General features: G+C 37.6%; 3 protein-coding genes across 3 annotated transcripts in view; 1 reads left to right on the forward strand and 2 right to left on the reverse strand.

Annotated features, from left to right (window-relative positions):
* The window catches only part of LOC123527774 (large subunit GTPase 1 homolog), a 53609-nt gene that overhangs the window by 25291 nt on the left and 10211 nt on the right, over positions 1-18107 (forward strand). The window contains exon 9 of the mRNA XM_045307438.2: positions 667-810. Within this exon, the coding sequence (XP_045163373.2) occupies positions 667-810 (144 nt within the window). The remainder of the gene's footprint in view (positions 1-666; positions 811-18107) is intronic.
* On the reverse strand, positions 3944-7329 carry LOC123527776 (uncharacterized). Its single transcript, XM_053523777.1, has 2 exons — positions 7241-7329; positions 3944-6637 (listed from the first exon to the last, which is right to left on the reverse strand). Exon 2 carries the CDS (start codon positions 6634-6636, stop codon positions 4522-4524), a length of 2115 nt encoding a protein of 704 aa, XP_053379752.1. The 5' UTR covers position 6637; positions 7241-7329; the 3' UTR covers positions 3944-4521.
* Positions 3944-18107, reverse strand: part of LOC123527773 (uncharacterized) — a 188998-nt gene continuing 174834 nt past the window's right edge. The window contains exon 3 of the transcript XR_008367159.1: positions 3944-4345. The gene's annotated coding sequence lies outside the window, so the exon portion shown is untranslated. The remainder of the gene's footprint in view (positions 4346-18107) is intronic.

Here is an 18107-nt window from a genome sequence, read left to right on the forward strand (position 1 = left end):
GTCATGACCAGCAGATGACCCCTATTGATTTTGAGATCAGTAGGTCAAAGGTCAAGGTCACAGTGACCCAGAACAGTTAAACGGTTTTCAGATGATAACTCAAGAACACTTCGGCCTAGGATCATAAAAGTTGATAGGGAGGTTGGTCAAGACCAGCAAATGATCCCTATTGATTTTGAAGTCAGTAGGTCAAAGGTCAATGACACAGTGACCCAGAAAAGTAAAATCATTTCCAGATAATAACTTTAGAACACTTGGGCCTAGGATTACGAAAATTAATTGGGAGGTTAATCATGACCAGCAGATGACCCATATTGGTTTTAACGTCAATAGTTCAAAGGTCAAGGTCACTTTGACCAAGGACAGTAGAACTTTTGTGCACAGTGATGAAATAATTTCTGTTCCTTGTGCAATTACTGAATGCATCAAGGAGGTCATTTTGTGTTCTACGAGCTCTTGTTACGGAGTAATAATCTGAATTAAAATTAAAATTGACATGTCCATGCAGATTATGACTACTGAGGACATCTGTCATTTCTGTCGTAACCCACAAAGCATATTTAAGAATGTCTCCTTATGTTTCAAAGTTCGTGTTGCAAATATGCTGAATACGCTATCATAAAATTATAAGCAGATTTAAACATAGTCCCTGTTTTATATTTTCAGACCCTGTATGTTGATCCTACACTGATGTTATGCGATTGTCCAGGCCTAGTGTTCCCCTCGTTTGTGACAACTAAAGCTGACCTGGTCCTGGGTGGAATATTGCCTATAGACCAGATGAGAGACTATATCTCTCCTACAGCTCTTGTATCCTTTTCCTTACAACTACTTTTTTACAGTCATTTAAGGTGGTAATAGGAATATTGTGATTTAAAGATATTCTCAGTTTGTCAATTTTTTGGCCCAAAATTTTTTTCCCTGTATAAAATTCTAGCTCATGTTTTTTTATTTCTTTAAAAGAACTTTTACAAACATTTACATAAAAGTTTTATCACAATTCCTTTATATAGCCAAACTTGAAATTAAGAAAATTTTGCTGTCCAATATGGGTGAGATTTATAATGGCAAATACCTATAAAATTCAAAGAACTGTTTAATGGAAAAGGTGGATAATGTAGGATTTTTAGCTTGACTAATCCATTGTCTAGCTATTCTACTCACGTTGGCATCTGCGTCAGCGTCACACCTTGGTTAAAGTTTGGCATGTAAGTCAAATGGCTTTCATTTAAAGACATATAGCTTTGAAACTTGTTTTTACTTTTTCTAGGTCAATTACCAACCTCACCGGGTCATGTCCCATAACTCTGACATGTATTTTGAGCTAATTATGCCCCCTTTTGGACTTAGAAAATCTTGGTTAAAGTTTTGCATGCAAGTTAATTTCTCCAAAACTACTGCAGATATTGAATTGAAACTTCACATGTGTCTTTGGAGTTATAAAACTAGTTGATAGTATCAAGTCTCATAACTCTGACCTGCATTTTGGCCAAATTATGCCCCCTTTTGGACTTAGAAAATCCTGGTTAAAGTTTTGCGTGCAAGTACATACAGCTATTACTGAAAGGCATATAGATTTGAAACTTATTTTTTCTTTTTCTAGATCAATTACCAACCTCACTGGGTCAAGTCCCATAACTTTGACATGTATTTAGGCCAAATTATACCCCCTTTTGAACTTAGAAAAATCTGGTTAAAGTTTTACATGCAAGTTTCCAAAACTAATACAGAATGATATTGAATTGAAACTTCACATGTGTCTTCAGGGTTATAAAACTAGTTGATAGCATTAAGTCCCATAACTCTTACCAGCATTTGGCCAAATTATGCCCCCTTTTGGACTTAGAAAATCCTGGTTAAAGTTTTGGATGCAAGTACATACAGCTATTCTTGCATAAAAACTACTTTTTTTACTGGATCCGCTCATGTATTAACAGGAGAAAAATTGTGTGCAAACAAGGCAATTCACGTGCTGTTAATACATGATTTTTAACTTAGAATTCTGCAAGTTACATATTCTGCAAGTTACATATACTATCTTCAAAACTAATGCAGATACTGGATTGAAACTCTATAGATATTTTAACATTTAGGGTGATATTTTCCTGCTTCGAATAGTCGAGAATTAGCTGTCTTATGGACAGCTCTTATTATCTCAGAAGGAGGGAACAGGAGTGAACATATTAAGTATTTGACAAATAAACCCCACCCCCCTCCCCAAAAAAAGCACTTTACAAGTAGTAACCTATTGCTATGCTTGACTTTAATTAATGAGCAAAACATTAAACATAAGTCAAAACTGTTAAATTGAGCACTTAAAGAGAATTTCTATAATTTTTAGCTCTACTAGAGCTGTTGGACTCGCCCATGCATCCGCGTCTGCGGCAGCGTCCGTGTCCTGATTTGGTTAAGGTTTTGTATGTAAGCTAGTATCACAGTAACCACTTGTGGGAATGGATTGAAACTTCACACACTTATTCACTATGATAAACTGACCTACATTGCACAGGTTCAATACTCTATTTTGCTTTTTTACAAAATTATGCCCCTTTTTCGACTTAGAAATTCTTGTATAAGGTTTTGTATGTAAGCTGGTATCTCAGTAACCACTCGTGGGAATGGATTGAAACTTCACACACTTATTTACTGTAATAAACTGACCTACATTGTATGTAAGCTGGTATTTCAGTATCCGCTTATGGGAAAGGATTGAAACTTCACGCACCTGTTCACTTTATGAGCTGATAAGCACTGTGAAGGTTCAGTAACCTTTTTCCCCATTTTAAAAAATGATGCACCTTTTTCGACTTTTGTATTCATTCAGTTGACAAGACTGTTGAATAGTCAAGCGTTGCTGACCTCCGACAGCTCTTGTTTTCCTTTCATAGAATTTTTTCAAATTCACATATATAATGGGAAAATTTGTGCTGAAAACAATGAACAAATAAAAACAATGGGTCACCAAGCTTGTTTTTGTGAAAAATTGTTTTGAACACACCCACTGTTGCTGAAACTGTCAGCGCTTTTTTCAACATTTTCATAATTTTCTGCTTTTTTATAAATACCAACTAAAATATACAACAAGACAGCACTATAAGGTTTATTCTTTTTACAGATTTTATTAGAATCTATATACTTATTTGATATCATAGTCATATTTGTAATACTATATCCTTACAATAATGGGTACAAATTACAATAATCGGTACAAATGAAAACAAAATCTTGTTTCCTATTCACTTTTATGACTTTTTCAATGAAAAATACCCATAGTGAAGAATATTTTTTTAAATTTTGAAAAAACTGTTTCATAGATTTTTTCCTGTTTTTCTTGTGTATAAATAGATCTAATTGTATTGTGAGCATAAAAATGGCTAAAAATGTATGGGTCACCAGACTACATTTTATGTTGAGACCGCTTGAATACAACACCTGTTCGTACGAAAAATGATGCAAATCTGACCAAATTGATTACATGTATATCTGCTGGAAGTTAACAAAAAGTTTTAAAATTCTTCATTCTTTCTATAATTGAATACAAAATAATCTGAAAGGAGATATTATCTTATCAGACCTAAGTCAATTGCCTTACATTATATATGAACAACACTGTCTTTGTACTAAAATGCAATGTGAAAACACAACCACAAAAATGGTAAGATACCTGCCAGGCATGATACTTGTCAATACAACATAAACCAGTATCAACATTTGATTACTGATAAAACTTGATATCAAAGATGTTATTTCATTCAAGATTCCTCATATTTAAGATTGTCTGTCACGTGTTTTAACAAATGTTGACTTCACTTCAGTTTTCTATCTATAGAAAGTGTTGGCTGTGCAGAAAGATGCGCATAAAAACTATAGGAATTCCCTTTAACTGTTTAGATTCCATAAAGAAAATGGTACTTATAATATTACAGTCTTGCATTTTTGTATCATTATAAGTTGTTGCTGGTGATCAGTGGTTTGATCTGTGAATCGTCAGGCCCGACTCGCGGATCTGATCGGACCGCAACTTGTCCAACGATCCACAACCCTAATGGCAATAACTTTGAAATTCTCTCCTTGAGCTTGGGCTTGAAATATCATAAATTATACAAAACTTATGAAAACGGCACATATAAATTGTTTGAATTTTGCATACAAGTCTCTCACCAGATACAGTATTTCGTTGTAACAATGTTTTGAACATTTGAAATAGTCACCATTTGGTGGGTTATACCATGATGTTTCAAAAGAGTTATTAAGACTTAAAAAAAAAATCCAATTAAATTTTAACAGTTTAAAGAAGATTATTCAAACCCAATAATATATATTGTATTTGAGCTGTTTGATATACCTTTGCGTCACTTTTTCACAAAATAGGTGACAGTTTTTTTCTAATATACACACCAAGGATTTTGGCCACAGAAAATCAGAATAAGTGGAAATACTGGCTTACAACAAGAATAATTACTGTCATGTTTTGGAAGTTCGATCAGTGAGAATAATAAGTTTTCACAATTTGCTGTGTTCTTATGAAATTGTATTTGCTAAACACCTGCAGATGTGAAATTTTGCAGCATTATTTCTTTCCCTGAGGCGGAGAGATATCATGTAACACTGTAGAGCATCAACAGGTCTGTTCTCCTGTTCCATGCACTGTCCTAGTAAATTCAGTGCTGTTTCTCTGTGTCCAAGGTTGTCTTCTGTTTCAAAGACCCTCATAAGTTTAGTCAGTGCTTGTTGTTGTTCCTCTGGTCTCTGTAGGCTGCCGTATGTCTTGTATTGTAAAAAATACAGATATGGAAGTGAATCTACTACAGCATAGTCCATCCAGTCATCATGTGTACCTCTATGTTGAAGGTCTTCTTGGGTTGATCTAAACATTTCGTACTGAAGTTCATGTGGTACACAGTTTATTTCCCAAGGGAAAAATCTTACACAATATGCAACTATGTACTTAAATTCTGCGGCATCATATTGACAGAGTTGACGAAATCCTCTCTTCAAGGAATCCCTATAGACGTTGTAGCAGCAACATAAAGGCTCAGTAACTTCAGTGTTATATTGTTCTTCTGTATAAGAAAGAATGAAAGCAACTCTTTCCATATCTCCAGTACAATATATTATAGATGCATGTTTCAGTCTGCTTGAAGCAACATCTGAGTCCATTCCTGCTTCAAGCCAATCAAGTGCTTGAGGAGAAACTGTGTTGTTGATTTGAATGTTCTGTGAGGCTATCAGAGAGCCTATTGAGGTACAATATAAAGGTGCTAGAAGTCTACATGCTGTCTTTTCTAACATGTTACCATCTCTGTAGTACCTTGTAAAATGTAGCACTGTCTGTAACAGAATTTTCAATTTCATTTCTAAACTTTCATCTTTCATCTCATGTATAAAATCATAATGAGTTCTTGAACTTTCTATACCCATGTTTAGTAATAAACCAGCTGTTATGTCCATAGTGTATTCATCTGGCTGAGGTATATCATGATGTAATTCATTTATCATATTAAGCTTAATCTGAAGTCTTTCACCAAGGTCATCAATCTGTATCCCAAAAAGAAAAGTTTCATCACATGATATCAAATTTGACATTCTTTCAAGTAACTGATGTTTAACTTCTGTTGATATTTTTCCGGCCATTAAATTGTTTTTATGATCAAAGAAATGTGGACAATTTCCTGCTAATATACATCTGTTCATTGTCTGTATACAGAAGCTTAAACAGTTTAAAATGTTACACTCCTTCCATATTTTTGATGGTTTACTTGCTATACAGTAAAACAAAACAGTTTTACACATGAAACTTGAAATATAACTTTCATTGTTAAGATTTTCTACATTAATGTATGTTTTAAAAATCATTTTCATTAAGATATAAATTCTTATTTGTGTAATATTTAAATTGAACATCAGGCATCGTTCAGCTAATGAGGTAGAAATTCTCCATTCTAAGTCTGCATTTTCACTGACTTTGCTTCCAACACAAACAACAGAACATCTTGTAGTTTTTGCATATCTCTTCATTGCAACTGTCGGCCATGAATTTGTTTCTTGTCTGTCCAGGAAAACTCTTGACGACTGGGGCCATGATTTACAAGGATATGTTATTACAATGTCTGCAGCAAATATACCTGGTGTTGCTGCAAATGCCATTGATGGTCCTTGTCGCTGATATCCTCCAGGCATAGAATCAGGAATAATTGTATTCTTGACCAATATTCGTCCACTTTTATCCTTGACAAAGTCATCGTCTGTTTCATGTGTATCAGGAAGTGGAGCATCAGGTCTAAGTGCCTGTAAAAGACAATATCCAGGTGGTGTTGTTTCATTCTGGATCATCAGATAGTTGTATTTACCTGGAGTCCACTCAGACCAGTCCTGTATAACAATGTTATCATCCATACAGCCAAGTGTGTCAGTATCTGATTCCAGTCCTATCGTTGTGGTGCCTTCTGATTGACTGCCTAATTCATATACAGTCATTTGTCTACCATCTGCTCCGGGTGTGATTGTCTGCATAGTTTCTCTCAGTAAAGCTGTCCTCCTCCACTTCATCACCATATTTTCGTTTACTCCAATATCGTCCACGACCTCAGAAAGTCTCATGGATATATTGTGATAGTAATCTGGCGTATGAAACATCCTGAAATATAATTTTGAGCATGAACCATCACATGCTTCTACATTTGTATCATTTTCTACTTCAATATGGTAGAAATTATTATGAAAATATGAAAAAATATACATGTAACAGTTTAAATTAAACTTACTGTAATAGCATATTTACTGAAAATGACACTTGGTACAATTACAAATTAAAAAGGGCACACAAATATATATATTCTTATTGTAGTATCACAGTAAAATATTCACTGTCTAATTGTAATAAATGTTTTAGAGATATGGTAGGTCTAAAAACTAATTTTAAAAGTTGACAGATTGCCACATGATTTTGTCTCTTCTCCATGTCTCTCAGACAAACATTTTAAAATTATTTGAAAACTATGGTCTGGACAGCATAGTTTTCTTTATATGGAAAACACCTCATCTGAATTTGCCATGGAAGAAATGTGTCATGGATGACTACCAAAATTGTTATCTGCTTGAGTGAACAATTTACTTTAATAAAATGCAAGTTTGTTAAATATTAATAAAGAAAGGACTGAACTATGAAAATAAAGTAATGTAAGGTGCTAAATGAAAATAAAAAAAAGCTGATAAAATAAAACAAAATGAAATAACTAACCTGCTGAATTTACTGAAATTTCCCAAATAGTTTAACTTCCTCTTTTGGTTTCAACTAATCTTTCAAGGGAGATGACTGCCCTTCATAATTGTGTATGATAGTCGTTTGCATTAAGTCCCTTGTAGTTTATTATGGCTAATATAAGTTATGTACAATTTTGCAATACTTAAAATTAAGTTTTTTAGCTTGACTATGATGAACTATTTTGGATCCAGCTGGAGTGGGTGCTGGTGCCTGATTCCAGTTTGGTAAAAGTTTTGATGTATTTTGAACTCATCTCTGGGATGCTGTTGTACTGTTTATACACTGTTTTATAACATCTTTTATCTTTTTAGCTCACCTGTCACAAAGTGACAAGGTGAGCTTTTGTGATCGCGCGGTGTCCGTCGTCCGTGCGTGCGTGCGTGCGTGCGTCCGTAAACTTTTGCTTGTGACCACTCTAGAGGTCACATTTTTCATGGGATCTTTATGAAAGTTGGTCAGAATGTTCATCTTGATGATATCTAGGTCAAGTTCGAAACTGGGTCACGTGCCATCAAAAACTAGGTCAGTAGGTCTAAAAATAGAAAAACCTTGTGACCTCTATAGAGGCCATATATTTCATGAGATCTTCATGAAAATTGGTTAGAATGTTCACCTTGATGATATCTAGGTCAAGTTTGAAACTGGGTCACGTGCCATCAAAAACTAGGTCAGTAGGTCTAAAAATAGAAAAACCTTGTGACCTCTCTAGAGGCCATATATTTCACAAGATCTTCATGAAAATTGGTCAGAACGTTCACCTTGATGATATCTAGGTCAAGTTCGAAAGTGGGTCACGTGCCATCAAAACTAGTCAGTAGGTCAAATAATAGAAAAACCTTGTGACCTCTCTAAAGGCCATATTTTTCATGGGATCTGTATGAAAATTGGTCTGAATGTTCATCTTGATGATATCTAGGTCAAGTTTGAAACTGGGTCAACTGCGATCAAAAACTAGGTCAGTAGGTCTAAAAATAGAAAAACCTTGTGACCTCTCTAGAGGCCATATATTTCATGAGATCTTCATGAAAATTGGTCAGAATGTTCACCTTGATGATATCTAGGTCAAGTTCGAAACTGGGTCACATGCCGTCAAAAACTAGGTCAGTAGGTCTAAAAATAGAAAAACCTTGTGACCTCTCTAGAGGCCATATATTTCACAAGATCTTCATGAAAATTGGTCAGAATGTTCACCTTGATGATATCTAGGTCAAGTTCGAAACTGGGTCACATGCCGTCAAAAACTAGGTCAGTAGGTCTAAAAATAGAAAAACCTTGTGACCTCTCTAGAGGCCATATATTTCACAAGATCTTCATGAAAATTGGTCAGAACGTTCACCTTGATGATATCTAGGTCAAGTTCGAAAGTGGGTCACGTGCCATCAAAAACTAGGTCAGTAGGTCAAATAATAGAAAAACCTTGTGACCTCTCTAAAGGCCATATTTTTCATGGGATCTGTATGAAGGTTGGTCTGAATGTTCATCTTGATGATATCTAGGTCAAGTTCGAAACTGTGTTACGGTTGGTCAAAAACTAGGTCAGTAGGTCTAAAAATAGAAAAACCTTGTGACCTCTCTAGAGGGCATATATTTCACAAGATCTTCATGAAAATTGGTCAGAACGTTCACCTTGATGATATCTAGGACAAGTTCGAAAGTGGGTCACGTGCCATCAAAAACTAGGTCAGTAGGTCAAATAATAGAAAAACCTTGTGACCTCTCTAAAGGCCATATTTTTCATGGGATCTGTATGAAAGTTGGTCTGAATGTTTATCTTGATGATATCTAGGTCAAGTTCGAAACTGGGTCACGTGCGGTCAAAAACTAGGTCAGTAGGTCTAAAAATAGAAAAACCTTGTGACCTCTCTAGAGGCCATATATTTCATGAGATCTTCATGAAAATTGGTCAGAATGTTCACTTTGATGATATCTAGGTCAAGTTCGAAAGTGGGTTACGTGCCATCAAAAACTAGGTCAGTAGGTCAAATAATAGAAAAACCTTGTGACCTCTCTAAAGGCCATATTTTTCATGGGATCTGTATGAAAATTGGTCTGAATGTTCATCTTGATGATATCTAGGTTAAGTTCGAAACTGGGTCATGTGCGGTCAAAAACTAGGTCAGTAGGTCAAATAATAGAAAAACCTTGTGACCTCTCTAAAGGCCATACTTGTGAATGGATCTCCATAGAAATTGGTCAGAATGTTCACCTTGATGATATCTAGGTCAAGTTTGAAACTGGGTCACGTGCCTTAAAAAACTAGGTCAGTAGGTCAAATAATAAAAAAACCTTGTGACCTCTCTAGGGGCCATACTTTTCATGGGATCTGTATGAAGGGTGGTCTGAATGTTCATCTTGATGATATCTAGGTCAAGTTTGAAACTGGGTCAACTGTGGTCAAAAACTAGGTCAGTAGGTCTAAAATTATTTAAATCTTTTGACCTCTCTAGAGGCCATATTTTTCAATGGATCTTCATGAAAATTGATCTGAATGTTCACCTTGATTATATCTAGGTCAGTTTCGAAACTGGGTCACGTGCGGTCAAAAACTAGGCCAGTAGGTATAAAAATAAAATAACCTTGTGACCTCTCTAGAGGCCATATTTTTCATGAGATCTTCATGAAAATTAGTGAGAATGTTCACCTTGATGATATCTAGTTACAATTCAAAACAGGGTCACGTACCTTCGAAAACTAGGTCAATAGGTCAAATAATAGAAAAACCTTGTGACTTCTCTAGAGACCATATTTTTCAATGGATCTTCATGAAAATTGGTCAGAATTTTTATCTTGATAATATCTAGGTCAAGTTCAAAACTGGGTCACATCAGCTCAAAAACTAGGTCACTATGTCAAATAATAGAAAAAAGGACGTCATACTCAAAACTGGGTCATGTGGGAAGAGGTGAGCGATTCAGGACCATCATGGTCCTCTTGTCTTAATGTATGGATGTCACAAATTCATTAATTATTTATGGATATCATAAATTCATTTAGAGATATCAGAAATTCATTTTTATGATATCATTAATTATTTTTGTATATCATGAAATACAGTTATAGATATCACAGAATGGTTTATTGATAACTATAATTTGATGTCTCAAAACAAGTTCAATTTCATAAAACAAATTCAAGATATTATTAAAAAGAATTAAGGATATCATGAAGGTGCTCAGATTGAGCTATTGTGATCACTCACCGTAAGTTTGTCCATTCATACACATTTTCCTTTAACCTGGCGGCAAGTGATTCTGCCTTTGCGACCATTTCAGACCAAGATCAGCGTGAACATCTTGCTGGCTGACCATGATCTGCACTGTTCACTGTTCAGTCAGTAAAATTTAAGTGAATGCCCTTTTGAATAATAAATGGTACTGCCCAGATTGAATGATGGATCAGTCCATTTTGGAAACTTAGTAGGCTAAAGGTTAAACAGCTTCTCCTAAATCTTCACAGGGATGTTCCTTGGATGGTGTTCTATAAAGGTTGTTCAAAGAATCAAATTCCATACAGAACTCTGGTTGCCATGGCAGATGAAAGGAAAAATTTGAAAAAAAAATCTTCTTGTCCATAACCAAAGGTCCTAGGACTTTGATTTTTGGTATGTAGCATCATCTAGTGGTCCTCTACCAAGATTGTTCAAATTATACTCAAAGGGTCAATTATAATTATAGCTCCGGCCTGGTGGTCATATTGTTAATATAGACTGATATTGGGAAAAACTTTGAAAATCTTGTACAAAATGGTAAACCACATGTCCTAGGGCTTTTATATTTGGTATGTACAATCATCTAGTGGTCCTCTACCAAGATTGTTCAAATTATCCCTTTTGAGGCGAATGTGGCCCACCTGGAGGTCACATTTGACTTAGAACCTTCAGACTTCATAGGGTTATAGGACTTACAGAGTAAATGACTGTGATTGTTTTTATGGTTACTTGATCAAAGGTCAAGGTCACAGGGGCCTTAACATGGAAAACCATTTCTGATCAATAACTTGAGAACCACTTGACCCGAAATGTTGAAACTTTATAGGACGTTTTGACATTTAGAGTAGATGACCCCTTTTGATTTTTTGGGTCACTTAATCAAAGGTCAAGGTCTCAAACCAGAACATGGAAAATGGTTTCTGATCAATAACTTGAGTACCATTTGACCCAGAACCTGTAATCTTCATAAGAAGATAGGTCTGAGAGAGTAGATGGCCCTTATTGTTTTTTGGGTCACTTGAGCAAAGGTTAAGGTCACAGGGACCTGAACATGAAAAACTCTTTCCCATCATTACATACCTCTTCTTCTGTTTGACAGAGGTCTGCATTTTTCTGGAAGACGTCTTTGAACAAAAGAATTCTCGTGCAGAGGTCTAGCAGTGCTGACACAGACCTGAGCACGTGAAAAAGTGATTAACTAGCATCTATTAAACACATGTTTCAATAACATGCTTTTTATGGTGATTTTATTATGATTGCTCATTATCACCTAATAAAATGGTAAATAAATGGATTTCAAGAAAAGCGTAATTTTATTAACATTTCTTTTTATTAAATGCATGATTAAAATTAGAAAAAAAACAAACAGATTTCGACATAGAGCCGTAAAAAATAAGAGGAAAAAATATGAATGTATGTGAAATCAAAATAATAAATAAAAATTAGGAAAATATATAAAAACTGCTCTACCACTGAGGCAGACCAAAACAATTATACAATTCACCATTTTCGAGCATATTCCACTCCAAACATTTTCTTCTTCAGTTAAATGAATGTGAACAATTGAATATTTAGCAACACAGTGAACACAGATTTTAACAAGCAAATTGGTATCCCCTGCAAAATAGGTTTGTGGTGAGGAATGGCAAATAAATATATCTGGCCAAGAATTCAGTTTAACAGAAAACGAATGTTTTAAGTGTACATAATAAATGTATGCTAAGTTGATCCTATGTATAAAATTATTTTTTGAATTGTAATAGGCTCGGTCTCGGTCACAAATAATCCTGCGGGCTTCTGCAGATGTTAATACACAAAAAAACGTGTATTATCCCTACATTACTTACAGGCATATAGATTTGAAACTTATTTTCCTTTTTATGCCCCCGGCATCTACTGATGCGGGATGCATATAGTGATCGTCCTGTCCGTTCGTCCGTCCGTACGAGGTTAACCAAATGGGACCATTTCGTCTAGCATCAATACCCCTTACTAGAATGACTTAATACTAATGCAGATGTAACCTGTGACCATTCCTCATCTTCAGACATCACCTGACCTCAGTTTGACCTTGACCTTGACCTCATTCTGGACTTAGGTTGCTTTATATAGGCCATCTCTTGGTTAACCAAATGGGACCGTTTCGTCTAGCATCAATACCCCTTACTAGAATGACTTGATACTAATGCAGATATAACCTGTAACCATTCCTCATCTTCAGACATCACCTGACCTCAGTTTGACCTTGACCTTGACCTCATTTTGGACTTAGGTTGCTTTATATGGGCCATCTCTTGGTTAACCAAATGGGACCGTTTCGTCTAGCATCAATACCCCTTACTAGAATGACTTGATACTAATGCAGATATAACCTGTGACCATTCCTCATCTTCAGACATCACCTGACCTCAGTTTGACCTTGACCTTGACTTCATTATGTCTCCCACCACACAGTGGTGTTGGAGACATATTCATTTACTCCAGTCTGTGTGTGTGTGTGTGTGTCTGTCTGTCACAAAGCTTGTCCGCACTCTAAGTCGAATATTTTTCATCCGATCTTCACTAAACTTGAACAAAATGTGTTTGACCATAAGACCTCAGCCAAGTTCGATAACTAGCTAGATCGGCCAAGACTGTCGTGGAGACATTAAATGAAGACAAAAGTGTTGTCCGTTTTACGTTGACTGTTTACTTCATAGACCGGAAGAACAACAAGTGACGTCCAGGACGTCATAACATACAACAAAAGAGCGCGTTACGTAGACGTGACGCCAAGAATGGCGCGTCGTTAAATATACATGTTACTTAACGTGACACTCCGGGGGCCACGATGCTGATTTTTAAACATAAAACATGTTATTTAGAGTATTTACAAACAAACATATAAAACATAGTAAATCACTTTCTCTGAGAAATAACAGTCTTTGCTTATTCCAGAATATGTTATATCACTTAGAACTGCGGATAATGGTTAACCTAGAAAGTCAGTTAAACTTCTGCATAATCACATATTTTTGAACAAGTGTTACTGTCACTTTAACTTAAAACACGATCTCATATCACATTACGCGTATTACAGTTTGTCTGATCTCTTAGATATTCATTATTACAATCACTAAGTAAGTTCTGTGTAATAGTCACTGGGTAAGGTAACTGTTCTATAAGGAAGCACGCACATCTGGTTACTTTCTTGATATGGGTCGGGTAGTTACACCTCGTCTTGATCTAACACGGGCTGCTCGAATAAGTCCATCATTTCCAACGATAACGTCTTCAATCACGCCAAGGGACCAGCGATTTCTTGGTAAGCTGGTGTCATGTATCTGCACGACGTCACCAATCGTAACAGCATCTCCATGGTTACCTGATGTTCTGTGAAACTCTCGCAAAGATGTGAGGTATTCGTGCTTCCATCTCGACCAGAAGTGTTCAAGTGTTGCAGACTTAAATCTATAAAGTTTGTCTGCAGAATCATGGGATAGGTCGTCTGCTGGGGACTCCGTGTCGTCTGGATAAACAGGGGAGGTAACTCTTCTTCCATACAGTAGATGGGAAGGGGTAAGGGGTTCCTCATCCAAGGGGTCTGCAGATGTGTGTGTGAGTGGGCGGTCGTTTACGATACATTCTACTTCTGCTGTAATTGTTTGAAGAACTTCCATGCTAACCAATGACTTTCCAAGTACTTTTCTGATACAGGTCTTTGTTATACCAATAAGCCTCTCCCACCACCCTCCGTACCATGGCGCGTGCTGGGGAATAAATGACCATGTTATACCATGTGTTCCAAGGACCTTTTCCTTCAGGATTTTGGCGGTGGCGATGTACGTCAGGGCGTTGTCCGACATAATGACCTTGGGTATTGCTTTTCTGCTGAAGAAACGTCGTAGAGCTAAAATAAATGATTCCACAGTCATGTTCGGTACTATTTCTAGATGGACAGCTCGCGTATTGGCACATGTGAAAAGGCAAATGTATGCTTTCTGTAGTTCTCCTCTCGATGCCTTTACTGTTAAAGCTCCGGTAAAGTCTATGCCGGTTACTGTGAATGGTGGCGCAACCTTCAATCTGTTGCTAGGTAACGGTGGGGGGTCAGGTACTCGATATGCTCTTCCTGTGACCTTACGACACGTAACACACGAGCGGACTATTTTCTGAACACGCTGGCGAATGCTAGGAATCCAAAATATTTGGCGAAGATAGGTGACTGTGCTCTCAGTACCGGAATGCATATGTGTAACGTGTGCGTCCAAAATAATAAGCTTTGTAAGGTTGTCTTTGGAAGGAAGTAGGTAGGGAAATCTCGTGCTGTGTAATAACGGTGCGTTAGATAATCTGCCGCCACAACGTATTAATTTGTCGTCATCAAGAAACAAATCAAGCTGTCTCACTAGGTTGGGTCTTTTCAACTGGATGTTTCTATTCTGGTAGATGTACTCTATCACGTCCGGAAAATGACGGGACTGTACGTACTTTATCAGATGCTTGGCTGCTGCGTTGATCTCGTGCGACTCTAGAGGTCCGTAGACCTTCTCAATATTTCTGCAGTTGTTCACAAATCTTAGAACATATGCTGTAACACGTATCAGCTTACGGTATGTGTCGAATCTATTGATGTCTATAACATCTAAAATGCCGGGATCGGGTGTAATTTCTCGCGATGTAGTCATACAGGCGGAATAGTTGGTATCTTCGTGTTCACTGTTGGTGTGCGTACTCAGCATTAATTCATATCCGGGAAATGTTGTCTCGTCGTTCAGCCAGCTAGACCATGCATCCATAATATGTTGTCGTGAAATTTCTCATAGGTAAGTCCTCTCGACAGAAGGTCTGCTGGGTTTGAATCGGTTGGGCAATAGTGCCACATGAAGCCGTCTGTCAACTCATGTATTTCTGTTACACGTCTGGCTATGAATTGTGGCTGTGGTTTGGTTGTAGAAATCCACTTCAGCACGATCTGGCTGTCGCTCCATAAGTATACTTTATCACAATGTATGGTGGATGTTATGTGTTGACTAAGTTTAGCGCCTATAAGTGCTGCACACAGTTCAAGTTTCGGCACGGTAAGTTGTTTAATGGGAGTTACTTTGTTCTTCGCCATCACGAGAGTACTGTGACAACCGGACACAAGGTATGCGCATGAGCCATAAGCTTTTGTGGCTGGCATCGCAGAAGACGTGAAGAGTTACTTCCCTTGGTGTTGTGCCTTGGAAGTATCGTCTGCTAAACTTGGTTTCGGTAGCTTTCGCGGTATCTTCTCTGATCTTACACCACTCTGTAATGATGTCATCTGGCAACGGTTCGTCCCACTCAAATTTACGTTTCCACAGCGACTGTATCAACATCTTGCCTGTCACGGTGATCGGGCTAAGTAATCCAAGTGGATCATAAATGGAGGAAGATTCTTGAAGGATCACACGTTTCGTCAGAACACAGATATTCGACGCTGCCTTCAGTCTTTGTGGAAATGATAGTTCGTCTGTTGAAGAATCCCAGCGCATGCCCAGTACCTTTGTATTTCTGTCCTTATCGCTCACACCATCGGATTTGATTTTCTCACGCAGAGCTGGGTTGTTTGAGCTCCATGATCTCAAATTAAAGGATGCTTTCTGGAACAGTTGTCTGCTGTTAGTGTAGAAATCTAGCAGTGTAGACTCGTCTGGTACGCTGGTAAGTATGTTATCGACGTATAATCCTTGTTGAATACGTTCTGTATCGTCGCATCTGTGTAAGGCAAGGTGTTTTGTTATTGTAGCGTTTAATATAAACGGCGAGCACGTAGCTCCAAAGAGCACTGACTTGAAGCGATATATCTGTAGTGGACTGTCTGGGTTGTTCGGATCTGATAACCAAAAGAACCTAGTGACGTCACGGTCGTCTGGATGTAGACCGATGTTCAAAAACGCCTTCTCGATATCTGTGGATACTGCAAATTCGTGGTATCGGAAGCGTAGTAATATAGCTGTTAGGTCGTTAAGGATGGGTGGGGTATTCATCAAGCACTCATTTAAGGTGGGGGAATCTCGTGTTGACTTGCAGCTGCAGTCGTATACAATACGTATGGGTGTGGTCGCCGAGTCTTTCTTTACGGGATGGTGGGGAATATAATGAACTTTGGTATTCTCGCTTGATTTAACATCTGTAATCTTTTCTATGAAGCCTCTCTTCTCCTGTTCACTTAAAATCTCTCCATACTTCTGAAGTAGTTCTGGTTCTTTTCTAAGGCGGTTTACTACACTAACAGTTCTTCGTCGGCTTATCAGCTCATTACTTGGCAAAAATGGATGATTTTCTTTCCAGGGTAATTTTGCAATGTACTTTCCATTCTCATACGAAATGCCTGTGTTCTGGTACTGTTTGGTATATTCTTCATAGCCTTGGTGTACCGACTTCTGTTCTACTCCTAATGATTCTACTTCCCAAAATCTCTCTAGATTGACTTCTTCCTGCACGTGCATAGTCATAACGTTCAACATAGACACGGGAAATTGGGATGGCTGTATCTGATTTTCGGTACTCAAAGGCCCGGACAAAAGATAGCCGATTCTCGATTGTATAGCTGTAGGCCCGTCTCCTCTAATGATAGTATCTTGCACTATGTCCCAGTAATGGTCAGCGCCCACTAATATCTCGATCTCGAAGTTATCTTCTTCTGACATGGGATGAGCAAGTTTGAGTCCTTTCAGGTACGGAAGATGACCAACGTGTTTCTGGTACGTTTTTAGCGGCACGGAAATTTCAGGTACTATCAGCACTTTGATTGGGATGTTAAATTCTGGAGTTTGTAAATAGACGGTGGCTGTATCTAGGTGTCGTATGCGTCTCTCTGTGTCTCCAAATCCTGATAAGCATAGCGCTTCACTGCCGGTTGGCTGTAGCTGCAGTTTCTGTGCTAGACGTTCAGTGATAAACGAACTCTGGGAACCTTCATCAAACAGGATGTTCGCGGTTGTGGATGTGCAAGATGATGTAACCATGGAAACGGCTGTCTTCAGTAAAACGGGTCCTAGTGCGAAATTATGGGCTGAGTGAAGCACGGATGACTGGGTTTCCTTCGCGTCATGTGTTTTAGGGGGTTCATCTGTAGATTTTTTTCTTGATTCTTCCTCACATATGCTAGTATGGTGTCGGCGCGAACATATCATGCAATTGAATTTAGATCTACACTCGCTAACCTTGTGACTGCGTAGACAGTTAAAACATAACTGCTTTTCTTTTACAATATTGAGTCTCTGTTCGCGATCTTTAATTTTCACACAGTTTGTACTTGAGTGCTCTCCCTTACAATATACACAGGTTGGTACTTGAACGCTTTTAGGTTTCACACTTGGTCTGGTTGGTCTATGAATATTTTTTCTCTCCGTCTTTCGCGTGTCCGATTTCGTCAGGAAGGTTGCTGTAGCAATGAATTCTTGCCCGGTATTCAATGCACTTCCGGCGTCCATAATATTAATTTCATTTATGAGACACTTCATTAATTCATTCAAACACCAAGATAATGTTCCGTGCGCACGTGTAATGTTTGTTCTGACTTCCGGTGGTAATTTCTGAAGGATGATGGGAGTGAGAAGAGATCCATATGTGCTCTCACACTGGTTAAGTGAATCAAGTCCCCGTATGTATGTTTCTGTAGTATCG

This window comes from Mercenaria mercenaria, chromosome 14, assembly GCF_021730395.1.
Source record: "Mercenaria mercenaria strain notata chromosome 14, MADL_Memer_1, whole genome shotgun sequence".
Taxonomy (NCBI): Eukaryota; Metazoa; Mollusca; class Bivalvia; order Venerida; family Veneridae; genus Mercenaria; species Mercenaria mercenaria.

Bases quoted from the DNA above. Each gene is read 5' to 3' on its own strand.
- LOC123527776 (XM_053523777.1), bottom strand. From the start codon at position 6,636: ATGTTTCATACGCCAGATTACTATCACAATATATCCATGAGACTTTCT.